This window comes from Corylus avellana, chromosome ca3, assembly GCF_901000735.1.
Source record: "Corylus avellana chromosome ca3, CavTom2PMs-1.0".
NCBI lineage: Eukaryota > Viridiplantae > Streptophyta > Magnoliopsida > Fagales > Betulaceae > Corylus > Corylus avellana.
Window position 1 is genome coordinate 28787489 of NC_081543.1, and position 19237 is coordinate 28806725.

General features: G+C 32.0%; 2 protein-coding genes across 2 annotated transcripts; both read left to right on the forward strand.

Annotated features, from left to right (window-relative positions):
* The first annotated feature begins 635 nt into the window (after positions 1 to 635).
* Positions 636 to 5105, forward strand: LOC132173951 (phospholipase D gamma 1-like). The gene is made up of 10 exons (XM_059585643.1): positions 636 to 1589; positions 1714 to 1830; positions 2056 to 2250; positions 2423 to 2713; positions 2806 to 2874; positions 2982 to 3129; positions 3281 to 3429; positions 3531 to 3710; positions 3797 to 3994; positions 4699 to 5105. The coding sequence occupies exons 1-10, from the start codon at positions 636 to 638 to the stop codon at positions 5005 to 5007; spliced, it is 2610 nt and encodes an 869-aa protein (XP_059441626.1). The 3' UTR covers positions 5008 to 5105.
* A 5895-nt stretch (positions 5106 to 11000) lies between these two features.
* LOC132174366 (uncharacterized) lies at positions 11001 to 12603 on the forward strand. Its single transcript, XM_059586033.1, has 4 exons — positions 11001 to 11184; positions 11293 to 11349; positions 11431 to 12296; positions 12355 to 12603. The coding sequence occupies exons 1-4, from the start codon at positions 11001 to 11003 to the stop codon at positions 12601 to 12603; spliced, it is 1356 nt and encodes a 451-aa protein (XP_059442016.1).
* Positions 12604 to 19237: the final 6634 nt, after the last annotated feature.

Sequence of the window (19237 nt, forward strand, 5' to 3'; positions counted from 1 at the left end):
TGGGGTGGCCGCAAGCCACCCCAGGGGTGGGCAACAGGGCAAGGGGTGGTTTGCCAACCCCTGGGGTGGCCTGCGGGTAATATGAATAATGGTGTAAAAAATCAAAAAACCCAAATGCAATTTTCTGCATGAGTAAGAGAAGGTGAAAAGCAATGAAATTTATCCATAATAAAGAACTTTCTACTACTATTGAACGCCAGATCATTCAAAGCCATTGAAAAAATATATATGAACTCTGGAGCTTCACCAAAATTTCTCTGCTGTCAACATAAACAAAGAAAACGACTAGCTATGACGATGACGAGATATTTGTACGAGACATGACAAAGGAAAAAATGGGGAAGATGTTGAAGGGAGATACATAAAATTTCTTGGAGGTTTCTTAATTGACTCCGGAGGTTGACTAGCAAATACTTGTGAAGTTGTGATTTATTTTTAGACTGAAAAACCTGCAGGCTTGAGCCTGGTTCTGCTGTGAAGCCAGGGGAAGAAGCTATCCCAGATTCATTTTGGTACGACTTCTTTCTGTGGAGTTGACCAACACAGTTCAGTGCCAATTCTTGCTTTCGTCTTGAATAACAAGACAATTCTGTGCCTATTTTCCAAATTGCGATCTTGAATTCTGTTATTGTGATATGGCCCATCCTTCTTATACTGAATCTCTGTCATTTGGGGCTCAGGGTCAACAAAGTGTGCCATTTCAGACCAACAAGGCTTCTCTCCAGTTTTGTCTGTTACATGGAAACTTAGATATTTGGGTCTGGGAGGCCAAAAACCTTCCTAACAAGGATAAGTTTCATAAAAGTTTAGTGGACATAAGCCATGGCATGCTTTCGAAATTACCTGGGAAATTTGGCAGCAAAATAGAAGAGCAGATGTCTAAGAAGATAACCAGTGATCCCTATGTCATAGTATCAGTACTAGGCGCTATAATCGGGAGGACTTTTGTGATAAGTAACAGTGAGAACCCTGTTTGGAAGCAGCATTTTAATGTTCCTGTTGCACATTCTGCTGCAGAAGTGCATTTTGTTGTCAAAGACAATGATGTTGTTGGTTCGCAGATTATGGGTGCTGTGGGAATTCCAGTTGAGGAATTATGCTCTGCCTCTGGCATGAAGATTGAGGGAACCTTCCCCATCCTCGGTGATAGCGGGGAGCCTTGTAAGGCTGGTGCTGTATTGAGTTTATCGATTCAGTACACCCCAGTGGACAAAGTCATGAACCTTTATCATGGGGTCCCTGGCACCTACTTTCCACTTAGGAGAGGTGGAAAAGTGACACTCTATCAAGATGCTCATGTTCATCATCATGATGGTTGCCTTCCCAATTTGAAGCTTGATGGTGATGTTGAGTATGAGCACAGGGATTGTTGGCATGACATCTATGAAGCAATAAAACAGGCACAACGTTTGATATACATTGCAGGGTGGTCGGTGAACTACAATGTTAGACTAATTCGAGATGGTAAAAGCGCAACTGATAATTGCATGTTGGGGGATCTTCTCAAGGCCAAATCACAGGAAGGTGTAAGGGTGCTGCTCCTTGTATGGGATGATCCTACTTCTCACAGCATTTTTGGATATAAAACAGTAAGGAATGTCTAATTAAAGAGATTTTATCTTTTGCGTTATTATTGTTTACTTTTATGTAATCTCTTCTTTATATTCAAGGAGATTTTATTACAATGTATTCGTTTATTTCTATAATATGCAGAAAGGCCACATGGGAACCAAAGATGAGGAGACTCGCCATTTTTTCAAGCACTCTTCGGTGAAAGTGCTTCTGTGCCCTCGATCTGGTAGAAAACGTCATAGCTGGATCAAGAAAATGGTTAGATATGGATAATGCCGTTTCTTTGAAGCAACAGCTATATATTTGTATCTCGTAATGTTACTTGATGCTGATTTATCTCATAATTCTATATGTTGTTGGCTAACATTTTTCGGAGCATCTTTTGTTTTAACAAGACTTTGAACAATGAAAACCTGCCTTTATCCTGTTGAAAGTTGAACAAGTTATAAACATAGTTGACCCATTTTTCTTTTTGATTGTCAGGAGGCTGGCATAATCTTTACCCATCATCAGAAAACAGTGATTGTGGATGCTGATGCAGGTCAATATAAAAGAAAGATGGTGGCATTTGTTGGAGGTCTTGATCTATGCATGGGCCGATATGACACTCCAAAACATTCTCTTTTCAGTACACTACAAACAGTGCACAAAGGCGACTTTTATAACCCAAGCTTCACGGTAAATCATTCAATTAATTTTCTCAATTCCCCTTATTGGTGATGTGTAATATGAAGGGGAATTTCCTCAGAATACCTCGGAGATGGGATCTATTTTAAAGTATAATGATGAACACCAAGTGGGTTTTTTTTTTCCCATTTTAACATATTTGATTTGTAACTTAAACATGCAGGAGCCTCCTGTTGGTTGTCCAAGACAACCATGGCATGATTTGCATTCTCGTATTGATGGTCCAGCTGCATATGACATCCTCACCAATTTTGAGGAGCGCTGGTTAAGGGAAGCAAAACTCCACGGAATTCAACGCTTTTTAAAGGAAGCAAAACTCCACGGACTTGAGAAGCTAAAAGCATCGCATGATGATGATGATGCGCTACTCAGGATTGAAAGAATTCCTCAAATCATTGGTATGGCAGATATTCCTTGCCAAAGTCACAATGATCCAGATGATTGGCATGTACAGGTATATTCATATTGAAGTTAGATTTTTCAATTCTTCATCTTTTCCCAATGTGGTTTATTTCTTTCTTCTTGTAAAATTTTCTGCAAGTGAAGGTTTTTCGTTCAATTGATTCCAATTCTGTGGAAGGATTTCCAAAGGACCCAACAGATGCTACGAAAACGGTGAGGAAAATCTTTGGCTTTTTCAGCCTGCTTATAAAAATAATGCATTTGACTTTGTTCAGAATGAAGGTTGATGGACTAATGTGTTTACAATATTCTTGTGACAGAATCTTGTATGCGGGAAGAATGTACTTATAGACATGAGCATCCATACAGCATATGTGAATGCAATCCGTTCTGCCCAAAAATTCATTTATATTGAGAATCAGTACTTCCTCGGATCTTCATTCAACTGGGATTCTCACAAAGATTTAGGCGAGGGCTTCTAACATATGAGATTAAGAATAAAGGAACAGTAGATTTGTTCTTTGCTACTTTTTTCCTTTCTTGAAATTTTCTTGACTGCATGAAAATGGGATATCCCATTGAATTTGTCATCATAAAAAGTATATATATTTCTCTGCAGGTGCAAACAATTTAATACCAATGGAAATTGCTCTCAAAATCTCCAACAAAATAAAAGCGAAGGAGAGATTCTCTGCATATATTATTATCCCAATGTGGCCAGAAGGTGTTCCTACAAGCACTACCACTCAGCAGATTCTGTATTGGCAGGTACTTCATTAATTATTCTCTTGTCTATTGTTGCTTAAGAAAGCATGGCATTATTTGTGGGTTTATTAAATTCCACCTGGTTTCATTCTTGGCTGCTGCAGCACAAAACAATGCAAATGATGTATGAAATGATTTACAAGGCTTTAAAGGAGGTTGGACTTGAGAACAAGTATGAGCCACAAGACTATTTGAATTTCTTTTGCCTTGGCAATCGTGAGGCACCAGACAGGGAAGTCAATTTAGACGAAAGCAATTCAACTGCTGAACAGAGTACTCCTCAAGTATTTCCCTTATCTGCATGCCTGATTACAGTTTCAGCTTTCTCGATCTTTTCCAAATCTCATATTTCCATTTATATATGTTTCAGGCTCTTACTCGGAAGAGTAGGCGTTTTATGATTTATGTCCACTCAAAAGGAATGATTGTGGATGATGAGTATGTCATACTGGGGTCTGCAAATATCAACCAGCGGTCAATGTCTGGCACCAGAGACACTGAAATAGCAATGGGTGCATATCAGCCTAATCACACGTGGCAAACAAAACATTCTAGTCCACATGGACAGGTAAGCCTAATAAAATACAACTTTCTGCATTTACCTTGCTACGTACAAGATATGTATGTCTATATATATATATGGCAAAGACACTAAGTGAACCAGAATGTCACTAAAATGCCAACAATTACTCTTTGGTTGTCTCACTTGGTGATTATCAAAGCCACAAGTTTTTGAATTAAAGAAACAAAACATTGTGTCAAGCTTGGTTTGGCTGTTTGCTTATATATTTGTCTCTAAGGCTTATGTCTTCCAAGAATAATATGTTTTGAGGCTTGAGAAAGACTGTTGGTGTCAGTCTTGCTGCTCACCCAGCAATGTCCTGTGGTCCCCTTTCAGTTCATAGTTTTGGGACATAATGCAAAAGGGTGTACGTGTACCTCTAAGAAAGTCAATTTGGATTCTCAATTGTCAACTTGTAAGGATTCAAAAAAACCGTTAGTTACATCCATACCTATTACTCTAAAATGATTAATCAATTTGGGGCTTTTTTAGAATCACATAAAGTCCAGTCTCACTTATCCAAATTAGTAAAAAACCAATATGAGACTCGGCATCTATGAATACTTTAAAAAATTCACTCATTTTGCATAGACTTTTCATCTTCCGAGTAAGAAACCGGGGTGTCACACAACTTGCCATTATAGATCATCAATGTTGTTATATTATAATTTTTCAATAATGCGTGACTATCTGCTAACATATGGATGCAGATCTATGGATACAGAATGTCATTATGGGCAGAGCACACTGGAGTGCTGGAGGAATGCTTCAAGCAACCAGAGAGCCTTGAATGTGTGAGACAGGTACGGTCCATGAGCGAGCTCAACTGGAGACAATATGTAGCTGATGGGGTAACAGAAATGAAGGGTCACCTATTAAGGTATCCAGTGGAAGTTGATCGAACAGGCAAAATGAAGCCTCTTCATGGGTGTGAGACATTCCCAGACGTGGGTGGGAATGTAACAGGGACATTTCTACGCGATCTAAAAAATCTCACTCTAAAAAATGCCACCATCTAATCTACTTGATGATACCCATTTCAGAATGGCTGGCAGTTTACTCCAATTTAAGTTCTCCAGGGAAGTGAAGAGTGTGCTTTTACCCATTGTTTAACAAATAGCAGTTTGTCGTGCCATGATCTAATCGTGCACAATATATTTTTTACTTATATCTATCCATCTTTTTCTAATGTATCAGAAACTAGAATTTGAATTTACATCCATTGGCCTATTTGTTTAACTTTTATGAGTGAGCATTTTCTGTTTCTTTCTAGTACTTCTTTGTCAAATGTGGCCTTATGTTTTGGGCCTTTTGGTATTCTATTACCATTTTATCAATCAAAATTGAAACTTTTCTTTAGATAGTTCTCTCCATTTTTGATTGCAGCGTGACTTAGGGGGCTGCAGTGAATAACAACATTAAGGAATGGATAGGTATTTCTAGATCTTTATTCTATCAAGTAATTTAAGAAATTTTCTTGAAAAGCTAAGTACTCTCTAGGTTTTGAAGGAAACAAAGAAGAAACTCAACTCTGAGTAATTCTTATTAAACAAACTCAATAATAATCTAAATTTGCATTTCTTGAGGTTATAAGCATGTATTTATAGGCTCCCAAACCTTATTAAAATACGAAATAAACTCGGAATTGAACTTCTATGGAGCTCGTCCAGATGGAACATAAGGTCGTCCAAACGGCCACGACATAAACTTAGCAACGGCACCCGTAACCTAACCTAAACATAAAGAAAATACGATGCCCGTTCAAACAGGACATAATGTCGTCCGGACTATCACTCACATAAAGTGTAAAAACTATAAATAAACATAAGTGTCTGGACAGTCTCTAGGCGAGGACTTTAGACGAGGCTCTCGGATTGAGGACTGTCCATACGAGCTTGCAGACAAGGCTCGTTGACCTACATCAATTTTGTAATGGATTTCAAACTAATTTGAATTAATGTTGTTTGATTCAAATTTCCCACAACCTTCTATTGAGTTAATTTTGGTTGGAAGAAAATGTTAAACTTAAATCTCCTTTACAACTCTTTTATAATATGCTGACACGTCGGTATGTAAATGAAGCATATTAAAAAAAATATATATTAAGTCATTGACGTTGCTTCAATTGCTTGTTGACATATATATGTCAACATGTCATAAAAGAATTATTGATCTAGCATTATTCTGGACAGAATATTCTGATGATTGGGTTATTGGACCAACATTTGAAAGAGGAAAAATTCTCTGCTCATCATATGATCAATCATGGTGATTTGACAACGCAAATAATAAGGTCATTTGCTAATTGGGTTATTTGTAAACTTAAAAGCTACTTTAAATTGCAATTGTTGGATAACCCAAGCATTTTTTTAAAAATGTACGTTTTTAATATGGCTTTTGTTTAAATAATGGGAAATCTGGTCTAGGATACATGTCGTAATTCTAAGCACTTCTTAAGTCAAAACTCGACTTTTATATATGAATGAATATATGATTCTCTAAATAAAAATTTAAAATTACAAATCATATATGTAAATTAATGTAATATATCACATGACATGTACATTAGGTACAAATCAGCTGAAATCCACATGACGTGACATATGGCTAATTAATTAATCGATAGGTTGATAGAAGAACCTATTTGAAATCAAAGAAAAACATCAGAACCAAAAATCTTATTGAAATTAAAATTGCACAAAAAATTAGAAAAAGAACTAATATTTTGTATTCTCTTAGCATGCTTGGCTAACATGATATGCTCGATTTACCATTAATTTTTTTTCCCTTTCTAATTAAAATTGACTTGGGAATAAATTGAATATTTTACGTAAGCCGAGTATACTGGAACAAAGATTAACCTGGAGGATATGCTGAAAATAATGAAAATCTGAGGTTCCAGAAGGTGAAGACTGAAATAGGAACTTGGGGTTTAAATTACTTAATTAGAGATTTCTTAAAAGACTCCGGAGGTTGACTAAACATAACTGTGATTTAGAAACAAACCTGGAGGCTGTAGCCTGCGCGCTTCTGCTACAAAAAAGTAATGTCATATGACTCTAACTTGATTATCTCGATAATTAATAAAGGTTTTCCTTTTCTATATTGTATTTAATTGTCTGTCGGTGGATGAATTAATTTAAAAGGGATTACAAGAAAAAGGTAGTTTTATTCTTTTATCCTTCCTTTTTAGCACATTACAATTTATTAATTTACTGATTATCCAAATCCAAAACGAACTCTAACATGTATACTTAATTTTCTTGTTTCTAAAACTCAGTACATATATAAGCCGAGTTTTGACATAGGGAGCGCTTAGAATTACGACACGTGTCCTCTTAACTCCATCTCCCACGTCTCTCTTTCTTCCTCTATCTCTACTTAAATGTCTTAAACTAATTCTATGGTTTAATTAATTGTGCTAAATCTCACTCTCCCATAATTTATATTTCAACCGTTTTTTGTTTTCTCTCCTATAATTTTAAATCTCTCTCTCATAATCTCTTAACAAATCGTTTTTTTTTTTTTAAAATTAATTTTACGAACTCTCAATCTCCCATAATCTCTCTCCCATAATTTATGCCATCTCCCACGTTTCTCTCTCTCTCTCCCATAACCCAACACATGTTTTTTTTGGCATGCCCCCTACCCCCCCCCCTTTTTTTTTGGCATAATTTTATATCTAAATCGGTTTTATTTTTTTCTTTAATTAATTGTGCTAAATCTCACTCTCTCATAATCTCTCTCTCTTCCGTAATTTATGTTTCAACCTTTTTTTTGTAATATAATTTTATGTTTGAACCTTTTCTTTTCTCTCTCTAAACTAATTATATGGTTTAAGTGTCTTAACTATTTCTCTCTCTCATAATTTTATATCTCAATCGGTTTTTTTTTTTTTTAAAACAAATTAATTGTGCTAACTCTCTCTTTCTCTCTCTCCCATAATTTATGTTTCAACCGTTTTTTTTTTTTCCACAACTCAATGCATGTTTTTTTTTTTGGCATAATTTTATATCTCAATCAGTTTTTTTTTTTTTTTTCTTTAATTAATTGGGCTAACTCTCATTCTCCCAATGTTTCAGGCGTTTTTTTTTTTTAAAAAAATTTTTTATCCTGGACGGGAATCTTTTATGGAAACCTCCACAGCACACAAGTTACAACATCAAAATCCCAAATCACTCTCTTCAGTGTTTGTCTTTTTTAGTGCCTTCTTGACTAAATCTCTCCACACTGAGGTTAGTGTGTTTTGTTTTGAAACTTCTATTTTGTAGTTGAGTATTACAAGAATTCAATAATAGCACAACTCTTTGCAAAAAAAATTTGTGATTGTTTATTCTTGTATTTGCATGTTCATTTTTTTTTCCGGTCGTATGTGTATATGTTTTGTTTAATAAAATTGTAATTTCAAACTTAAATAAATTTTTTAATATATTTTTATTGTACTAATGGAAGATGTATTGTGTTTTTGTATTGTTAATGTCACGGTGCTTGATTTAAGCGTATTTTACTCTTTTTACAATACGTTTTGTCTTCGGTGCCTTACCACATCCAAAGTAATTTTACTAAAGGTGAACAATCACAAACTCCTCTCGGTTTGTAACCATTTTTCGGTTGTTGTTTGGTTTGGTTTGTTTGGTGTTACATTTGTGTTTGGGAATCGGCGTTTGTGATCAATGTTTTGTATTGTTAGTATTGTTAATCTAGATTAATATGATTTGCTTGGATTAATAATTCGAATGATGCTTTCGCGTTCTTTGGAAATAATTTTTGCAATAGGTGTTGAGGTATTTTTTCAGTATTTTTCTTAAGGTTTTCATTAGTTTGTTTACTTTGTTTTGTAGCATTAAATTTCTTTATGTTGTGAGTATACAATTTTCTCGATACATTTTGTATGTAATATATTGCATTATTTTGATTATACTCTTTAGTTAAAATAATATTATATATTTTAGTTAAATTAGTTTGTTATTGGGTATTATTTGTATTTAAGAATGAACCTTTCTTAAGAGCCGTTGTTGTTTTTAAATACAGCAATAAAAATTCTTAAAAATCATGAATTTTATTTATATGGTTTCTTTACTTTATTTTGTATCATTACTTTATTAAAGGATTTGAAAGTTCAATTTTCTTTAATTAAAATTACATTTTCAGAATTAAGATAATATATTTTTAAAAATATATTATTGTGCTGATGGAACATTATAATGTGTTTTTATTTGAGTTTTGTGTTTTATATTTAAACTGGATTAACAATTTTACGAAAAAATTTACAGACTCTTTTTTGCGTTCATATATCAATGTATAGATATGAAATACATATTTTTTTTGTGTTACTTTGATAAAAATACCTTAACCCTCTTAAAAAAAAAAAAAAAAATGTAATTGGGTATTAACTATATTTTGTTTTTGTGAACTTTATAAATGAAGTGTTATATAGTTATACTTTTTAGTTGAAATATTGAATTAAATTATACGATTTAGAAATTTATTTTTAAAATAAATCAATCGTTCAATTTTATTGTTTATTTAAAAAACATAAACAAACTAGATGTTTTGTCTCCCATTGATATATCTTAAGTTTTATTGTTAACATAAAAATATCAACCTTTTTTAAAAGCCAATAAACTGTTGTTGTTTTTAAAGAAAACAATTAAAAAAAAATTAAAACTATTAATTTTATTTATATAGTTTCTTTACTTTATTTTGTATTATTAATTTATTTACTTTATTTTGTATCTTTTTTTTTTTTAGTATATATTTGTGTATGTTCAATTTAGAATTACGATAATATATATATATATATATATATATTATGATTCGGTATTAACACTATTTTGTTTTTGTTATGTTTTTTTTTTCTTCAATTAGTACTCTTTTTGTATGATTTAGATAAAAATTGCGACTTCATAAGTAATACTCTGTTTCTATTTTCATTATTCTTCTTACATTTTTTTTTTAATACATCATCGTTTAACTTTATTGTTTTTTTTTTTTTTAAATAAAGAAATTATATGTTTTGTCTCGCATGGATATATCTTAAGCTTTATTTTAAAAAGACAATATATCAACCTTTTTTAATGGCAGATAAACTGCTGTTGTTTTTATATACAACAATAAAAAAAATAAAATTAAAAATCTAAAATTCTATTTATATAGTTTTTTACTTTGTATCGTAAAGTTAATTTATTAAAGGAATTGCATGTTCAATTTCTTCTTTTTTCTTTTAGTATGTATGTGCGCATTTTTTTTTTTTTTTGTCAATTAGTATTCTGTTTGTATGTTTTTTCTTTGATAAAATTTGCAACTTCATAAATAATAATTTGTTTCTATATAATATTTTGTATTCTTTGTTTTTGTAACATTAATTTCTTAATTTTCCTAATTTCCTTTTCCACGTATCATTTATAAATTTTAAAACATTAGTTTGGTAGGAATTATAAAACATTACTCAAAACATGAATATACACCAATGCACACGACTATCATTTATAACATAAATTACAGTAACTATTTACAATATGCATTATAATATTATGTAAATTGTCTCTTAAATTAATGTCTGTAACTATTGCATACAGGTGATTGCTTTTGCGTTCTTTGGAAAAAATTTGCAATAGGTGTTGAGGTATTTTCATTATTTTTCTTAAGTTTTTCATTAGTTTGTTTACTTTATTTTGTAGCATTAATTTCTTTATGTTGTGAGTGTACAATTTTCTCGATACATGTTGTATGTATTATATTGCATTATGTTGATTATACTCTTTAGTTAAAATAATATTATATATTTTAGTTAAATTTGATGTACTAAATGATAGGATTTATAGATTCGTCATTAATTTTTTTCCCCATAATTATGCAATAGGAAAATAGAAACAAAATGGAAAATACTAGACTTTCACGACATCGAAGGCGGTTGATTATGAATGCAAAAAAATCTAGGCAAGTTAGGGATTGCGACAACGTTCAACTAACAGATTCAATTGGTCAAAGTATGACAAATAATAGAAACCAAATGGAGAATGAGAAACGTTCACAACATAAACGACGTAAAACAAATCGAGGAGTTATTAGTGTGGATAATGGAAGTGGCTCTAGCCAAGTTAGGGATGTCAATTGTGTTCAACCAACATATTCAACTGGTCAAAGTATGACAGAAGGTGGATTTAGCTATGGTTCAGGCACAGAAGATATTACAAGTAAATGACTTAACTAAATTTATTTGATAAAAAATATGAAAATCTTAGAACAACATTAAATTTAATCCAACATTTCTTTCTTTCTTTCTTTACTTCTATTTCATACAGGGAAATTTGTTGAACCTTGGAATTTTGGTGAACCATCATGTGTATGTGAATATTGTGGTGCGATAGTATGATATGAAGAAAGAACAACAAAATCTAGGAAGCCTCTTAATCCTAAATTTTCTCTATGTTGTATGGAAGGTCAAGTCAAGTTGCCTTTGCTTAATAAACCACCTATTATTCTTGAAGACTTGCTAAATCCTGGTGGTAGGCAGAGTTCAAAAAACTTTAAGGCACAAATAAGAAGTTATAATTTTATGTTTGTTATGACATCAATTGGTGGGAATGTGAATAATAATATTAACGATGGAAGAGGTCGTTATATTTTTTGCCTTAATGGTCAAAACCACCACAGAATTGGATCATTACTCCCAGGTGACGACTTGAACCCACATTTTGCGCAGTTATATTTTTATGACACTGAAAATGAAGTTCCAAATAGAATGAATTCCTTGAATCGCTCTGACAATAACCTTGACCGATCTATTGTTGATGTCCTATTCCAAATGCTAGATGAATCAAATGTATTGGTGAAGATCTTTCGGATGACTAGAGATCGTTTTAGAGAAGATATTGTCCACCACTTAAAATTACGTATTATCGAATCACGATCAACCGATGGAAGAGAGCACAATCTTTCCAGATGTTCTGAAATTGCTACAATTATCGTCAGTGACATTGGTGTTGAGAATGCACACGGCAATGTTATTGTGGATTATAAAGAAGGTGGATTACAGAGGATCAACAAGTTGCATCCGTCATATATGGCATTCCAGTATCCTCTTCTATTTCCATATGGAGAGGATGGATTTAGGCTTGGCATTTTACATAGAAGTGTTAATAGAACTAGACATAACACAAACAATTATGTAACAATGAGGGAGTACTATGCATTCCGGTTGCAAGAACGTCAAGGTGAAGGAAATACTTTGATATATGGTAGCCGCTTATTTCAGCAGTTTGTTGTTGATGCATACACATGTATTGAAGGAATGCGGCTTATGTGGGTAAGACGTAACCATCAACCAAATTGCATTGAGGATTGGATTATACAGTGGTCTGAAGGATTCAGTTATGAGGGGAGATACCACCCCTGCATCTGTTGGGAAAAGAATTGTTTTGCCTTCGACTTTTACGGGAAGCCCAAGATATATGATTGAGAATTATCAAGATGTAATGGCAATTTGTAGATGGACAGGCTATACTGATTTATTTATTACTTTCACTTGCAATGCGAAATGGCCGGAGATCGAAAGCTTTCTATCTATGAATCCTGATCAGAAACCTGAGGATCAACCTGATATACTTGCATGAGTCTTTAAGATTAAGCTCGATCAGCTATTATACGACTTAAAGCATGGCCGACACTTTGGGAGATTACTGGCTGGTATTCTAAACTAACCATTTTTGTTATCTTCTAATTTTTAATTTTTATACCCAACATAATTAAATTTCTATTGTGCTTATAGTTGTCTACATTATTGAATCCCAAAAGAGAGGATTGCCTCATGCTCATATATTGCTTTTTCTACATCCTGAGGACAAACATCCAACACCAGTAGAAATAGATAGGATAATCTTCGCAGAAGTTCCAGATTTGAACAAAGATCCTTAAGCTTATGATGTTGTCAAATAATTTATGGTACATGGTCCTTGCGGCTCTATAAATCCAAAATCAAGTTGTATGATTGGCAACAAATGTAACAAGCATTTTTCAAAGAGATTTTACTCTAAAACTACAGTTGATGAAGATGGCTTTCCAATGTATAAAAGGAGGAACAATGGAAGATTTGAAAAAAAAAAATGGTGTCAAACTTGACAATCGATTTATAGTTCCTTACAATATTGACTTACTGGTGAAATATCAGTCACACATAAATGTTGAGTGGTGTAATCGTTCAAGGTCTATCAAGTACTTATTCAAATATATAAATAAAGGACCTGATCGTGAACTTTAATTCTTGAAGAAAATCTACACGTCGATGGATCTACTGGAATACAACATGTGATAGATATTGATGAAATAAAAGCATATTTAGATTGCAGATATGTGTCGGCTATAGAGGCATGTTGGAGAATCTTTCAGTTTGAAATCCATTATCGAGAACCTGCAATTGAGAGATTAAATTTTCATCTTGAACATGAACAACCGGTCATGTTTGATGATTCAGATTACTTAGATAATGTTTTAAATCAACCAAATATTAGAAAGACTAAATTTACTGAATGGATGAAAACAAATGCTTTGTATGAAGAAGCAAGAGAATTGAGTTATTCTAATTTCCCTTCCAAATGGGTTTGGCATAACAAAGACAAGGAATGGAAATTGAGGAAGCAAAGATTATGTATAGGACGGATATTCTACTCTCATCCTAGATGTGGTGAATGATTTTATTTGCGAATGTTACTTAACATTGTTAAAGGATCTCGGTCTTTTGAGGAAATAAGAACTGTAAATAGTGTGTTGTACCCAACTTTCAAGTCAACATGTTACGCTCTTGGTTTGCTTGATGATGATAAAGAGTCTACAAGCAAACTGAAAGATTCTTTATCAAATCTGGAACTTCTGCAGAGATTATCCTATCTATTTCTACTGGTGTTGGATGTTTGTCCTCGGGATGTAGAAAAAGCAATATATGAGCATGAGACAATCCTCTCTTTTGGGATTCAATAGTGTAGACAACTGTAAGCACAATAGAAATTTAATTATGTTGGGTATAAAAATTAAAAATTAGAAGATAACAAAAATGGTTAGTTTAGAATACCAGCCAGTAATCTCCCAAAGTGTCGGACATGCTTTAAGTCATATAATAGCTGATCAAGCTTGAACTTAAAGACTCATGCAAGTATATAAGGTCGATCCTCAAGTTTCTGACCAGGATTCATAGATAGAAAGCTTTCGATCTCCGGCCATTTCGCATTGCAAGTGAAAGTAATAAATAAATCGAGATAGTCTGCCCATCTACAAATTGTCATTGCATCTTGATAATTCTCAATCATATATCTTGGGCTTCCCATAAAAGTCGAAGGCAAAGCAATTCTTTTCCCAATAGATGCAGGGGTGGTATCTCCCCTCATAACTGCATCCCTCAGACCACTATACAATTCAATCATCAATACACTTTGGTTACGTCTTATCCACATAAGCTGCATTCTTTCAATACATGTGTATGCATCAACAACAACCTATTGAAATAAGCGGCCACCATATATCAAAGTATTTCCTTCACCTTGACGTTCTTGCAACCAGTATGCATAGTACTCCCTCATTGTTACATAATTGTTTGTGTTATGTCTAGTTCCACTAACACTTCTATGTAAAATGCCAAGCCTAAATCCATCCTCTTCATATGGAAATAGAAGAGGATATTGCAATGCCATATACGACAGATGCAACTCGTTGATCCTCTGTAATCCACCTTCTTTATAATCCACAATAACATCACGGTGTGCATTCTCAACACCAATGTCACCGACAATAATTGTAGCAATTTCAGAACATGTGGGAAGATTGTGCTCTCTTCCATTGGTTGATCGTTATTCAATAATACGTAATCTTAAGTGGTAGACATTATCTTCTCTAAAACGATCTCTAGCCATATGAAAGATCTTCACCAATACATTTGATTCATCTAGCATTTGGACCAGGACATCAACAATAGATCGGTCAAGGTTATTGTCAGAGCGATTCAAGGAATTTATTCTATTTGGAACTTCATTTTCAGTGTCGTAAAAATATAACTACGCAAAACGCGAGTTCAAGCCGTCATTTGGGAGTAATGATCCAATTCTGTGGTGGTTTTGACCATTAAGGCGAAAAATATAACGATCTCTTCCATCGTTAAAACTATTATCCACATTCCCACCCATTAATGTCATAATAAACATAAAATTATAACTTCTTATTTGTGCCTTAAAGTTTTTTGAACGCTGCCTACCAGCAGGATTTAGCAATTCTTCAAGAATAATAGGTGGTTTCTTAAGCAAAGGAAACTGGGCTTGACCTTCCATACAACATAGAGAAAATTTAGGATTAGGAGGCTTCCTAGATTTTGTTGTTCTTTCTTCATACCATACTATCACACCACAATATTCACATACACATGATGGTTCACCAAAATTCCAAGGTTCAACAAATTTCCCTGTATGAAATAGAAGTAAAGAAAGAAAGAAATGTTGGATTAAATTTAACATTGTTCTAAGCTTTTCATATTTTTTATCAAATAAATTTAGTTAAGTCATTTACTTGTAATATCTTCTGTGCCTGAACTATAGCTGGATCCGCCTTCTGTCACACTTTGACCAGTTGAATATGTTGGTTAAACGCAGTTGACATCCCTAACTTGGCTAGAGCCACTTCCATTATCCACACTAATAACTCATTGATTTGTTTTACGTCGTTTATGTTGTGAATGTCTCTCATTCTCCATTTCATTCCTATTATTTGTCATACTTTGACTAATTGAATCCATTGGTTGAACGTTGTCGCAATCCCTAAATTGCATAGATTTTTTTGCATTCATAATCATCCACCTTCGATGTCGTGGAAGTTTAGTATTTTCCATTTTGTTTCTATTTTCCTATTGCATAATTGCGAGGAAAAAAAATTCATGACGAATCTATAAATCCTATCATTTAGTACATCAAATTTAACTAAAATATATAATATTATTTTAACTAAAGAATATAATCAACATAATGCAATATAATACATACAACATGTATCGAGAAAATTGTATACTCACAACATAAAGAAATTAATGCTACAAAACAAAGTAAACAAACTAATGAAAAACTTAAGAAAAATAATGAAAATACCTCAACACCTATTGCAAATTATTTCCAAAGAACGCAAAAGCAATCACTTGTATTCAATAGTTACAGACATTAATTTAAGAGACAATTTACATAATATTATAATGCATATTGTAAATAGTTACTGTAATTTATGTTATAAATGATAGTCGTGTGCATTGGTGTATATTCATGTTTTGAGTAATGTTTTATAATTCCTACCAAACTAATGTTTTAAAATTTATAAATGATACCTGGAAAAGGAAATTAGGAAAATTAAGAAATTAATGTTACAAAAACAAAGAATAAAAAATATTATATAGAAACAAATTATTATTTATGAAGTTGCAAATTTTATCAAAGAAAAAACATACAAACAGAATACTAATTGAAAAAAAAAAAAAAACAAAAAAAAAAAAACGCGCACTTACAGACTAAAAGAAAAAAGAAGAAATTGAACATGCAATTCCTTTAATAAATTAACTTTACAATACAAAGTAAAGAAACTATATAAATAAAATTTTAGATTTTTAATTTTTTTTATTGTTGTATATAAAAACAACAACAGTTTATCAGCCGTTAAAAAAGGTTGATATATTGTCTTTTTAAAATAAAGCTTAAGATATAGCCATGCGAGACAAAACATATAATTTCTTTATTTAAAAAAAAAACAATAAAGTTAAACGATGATGTATTAAAAAAAAAAGTAAGAATAATAATGAAAATAGAAACAGAGTATTACTTATGAAGTTGCAATTTTTATCTAAATCATACAAAAAGAGTACTAATTGAAGAAAAAAAAAACATAACAAAAACAAAATAGTGTTAATACCGAATCATAAAATATATATATATAAATTTTTATTTTTTTTTAATTGTTGTCTTCAAAAACAACAACAGTTTATTGGCTGTTAAAAAAGGTTGATATATTTTATGTTAACAATAAAACTTAAGATATATCAATGGGAGACAAAACATCTAGTTTGTTTATGTTTTTAAAATAAACAATAAAATTCAACGATTGATTTATTTTTAAAATAAATTTCTAAATCGTATCATTTAATTCAATATTTCAACTAAAAAGTATAATTATATAACACTTCATTTATAAAGTTCACAAAAACAAAATATAGTTAATACCCAATTACATTTTTTTTTCTTTTTTTTTTAAGAGGGTTGAGGTATTTTTATCAAAGTAACACAAAAAAACATGCATTTCATATCTATATATTGATATTGAACACAAAAAAAGAGTATGTAAATTTTTTTCGTAAAATTGTTAATCCAATTTAACAATATAAAACACAAAACTCAAATAAAAACACATTATAATGTTCCATCAGCACAATAATATATTTTAAAAAATATATTATCTTAATTCTGAAAATGCAATTTTAATTAAAGAAAATTGAACCTGCAAATCCTTTAATAAAGTAATGATACAAAAAAAAAGTAAAGAAACCATATAAATAAAATTCATGATTTTTTTAAAAAATTATTGTTGTATTTAAAAACTACAATGGCTCTTAAGAAAGGTTGATTGTTAAATACAAATAATACTCGATAACAAACTAATTTAACTAAAATATATAATATTATTTTAACTAAAGGGTATAATCAACATAATGCAATATATTATATACAAAATGTATCGAGAAAATTGTATACTCACAACATAAAGAAATTAATGCTACAAACCAAAGTAAACAAACTAATGAAAAACTTAAGAAAAATAATGAAAATACCTCAACATGTATTGCAAAAAATTATTTCCAAAGAACGCAAAAGCAATCACTCGTAAATCGTTAATCCAGATTAACAATATATTAACAATACAAAAACACAAGATAAATGCTGATTCTTAAATCCAAATAATACTCAATGACAAACTAAAGTTCAAACGAAAACACACTAACCTAAAGAATGGTAACAAAATTGAGAGATCGAGATTGTTCACTTAGTAAAATGAGTGGAGAGATTTGGATGTTGACAGGCACTAAAAGACAAACACGAGAAGAGAGTGATTTGGAATTTTGGATGTTGTAACTTGTAAAAAAAGGCTGGAGGCATGCGCAAAGAAAAAAAAAAAAAAAAGCGCAAAAACAAAAAAAAGTTTTGAATGTTGCAAGGAAGTTAGTGCGTTGGGTTATGTAAAAAAAAAAAAAAAAGAAAAAGGTTGAAACATAAATTATGGGAGAGAGAGAGAGATTATGGGAGAATGAGAGTTAGAACAATTAATGAAAGAAAAAAAAGAAAAAAAAGATTCATATATAAAATTATGCCAAAAAAAAAGGGTAGGAGGCATGAAAAAAAAAAAACATGCGTTGGGTTGTGAAAAAAAAAACGGTTGAAACATAAAATTATGGGAGACAGAGTTAGCACAATTAATTAAAAAACATAAAAAAAAAAACGACTGAGATATAAGATTATGGGAGAGAGAAATAGTAAAGACACTTAAACCTAGGGGTGTCAACCCGGTCCGGTTTCCCGGTTTTTGGCCAAAACCGGAACCGGAACCGGGGTACCCCGGTTCTCAATTTTGAGAAACCGGAACCGGAACCGGGACCCCTGTTAACCGGGGTCCCGGTTACTGGCCGGTTCCGGTATTACCCGGTCCGGTAACCGGTTTTTTTAAAAAATTGATTTTTGGGCTTATTTTAGGTATTGGGCCTAAAATAAGCCAATTTTTTTTTTCTTAAGTTGGCCCATTTTTTAAAAATCTATTAGTTTTTTTGTCTAAATTAAAGTGGTTTTGTTGTGATTGTTCCAAATAATTAAAAAATAAACCTTAAAAAGTCCAAAAATCCTAAAAAATCATTGTTTTTGCCTATTTGGGCCTTAGAAATAAAAATTTAATTTTTTAAAATACCCTAAACCTAAACCTAAGTGTAAAAAATATTAATATATATAATATATATATTAATATATAAATATAATAATATATAAATATTATTAAATAAAATGGAAACCCGGTTCCGGTATTCCCGGTAAAAACCGGGTACCAAAAACCGGTACCGGAACCGGGGTACCCGGTTTTTAGATTTTTCAAACCGGAACCGGAACCGGGACCCCGGTTTCCCGGTTTCCGGTTTTCCGGTTTCCCGGTTTTCTGGTTCCGGTTCCGGTTCCCCGGTAATTTTTGACACCCCTACTT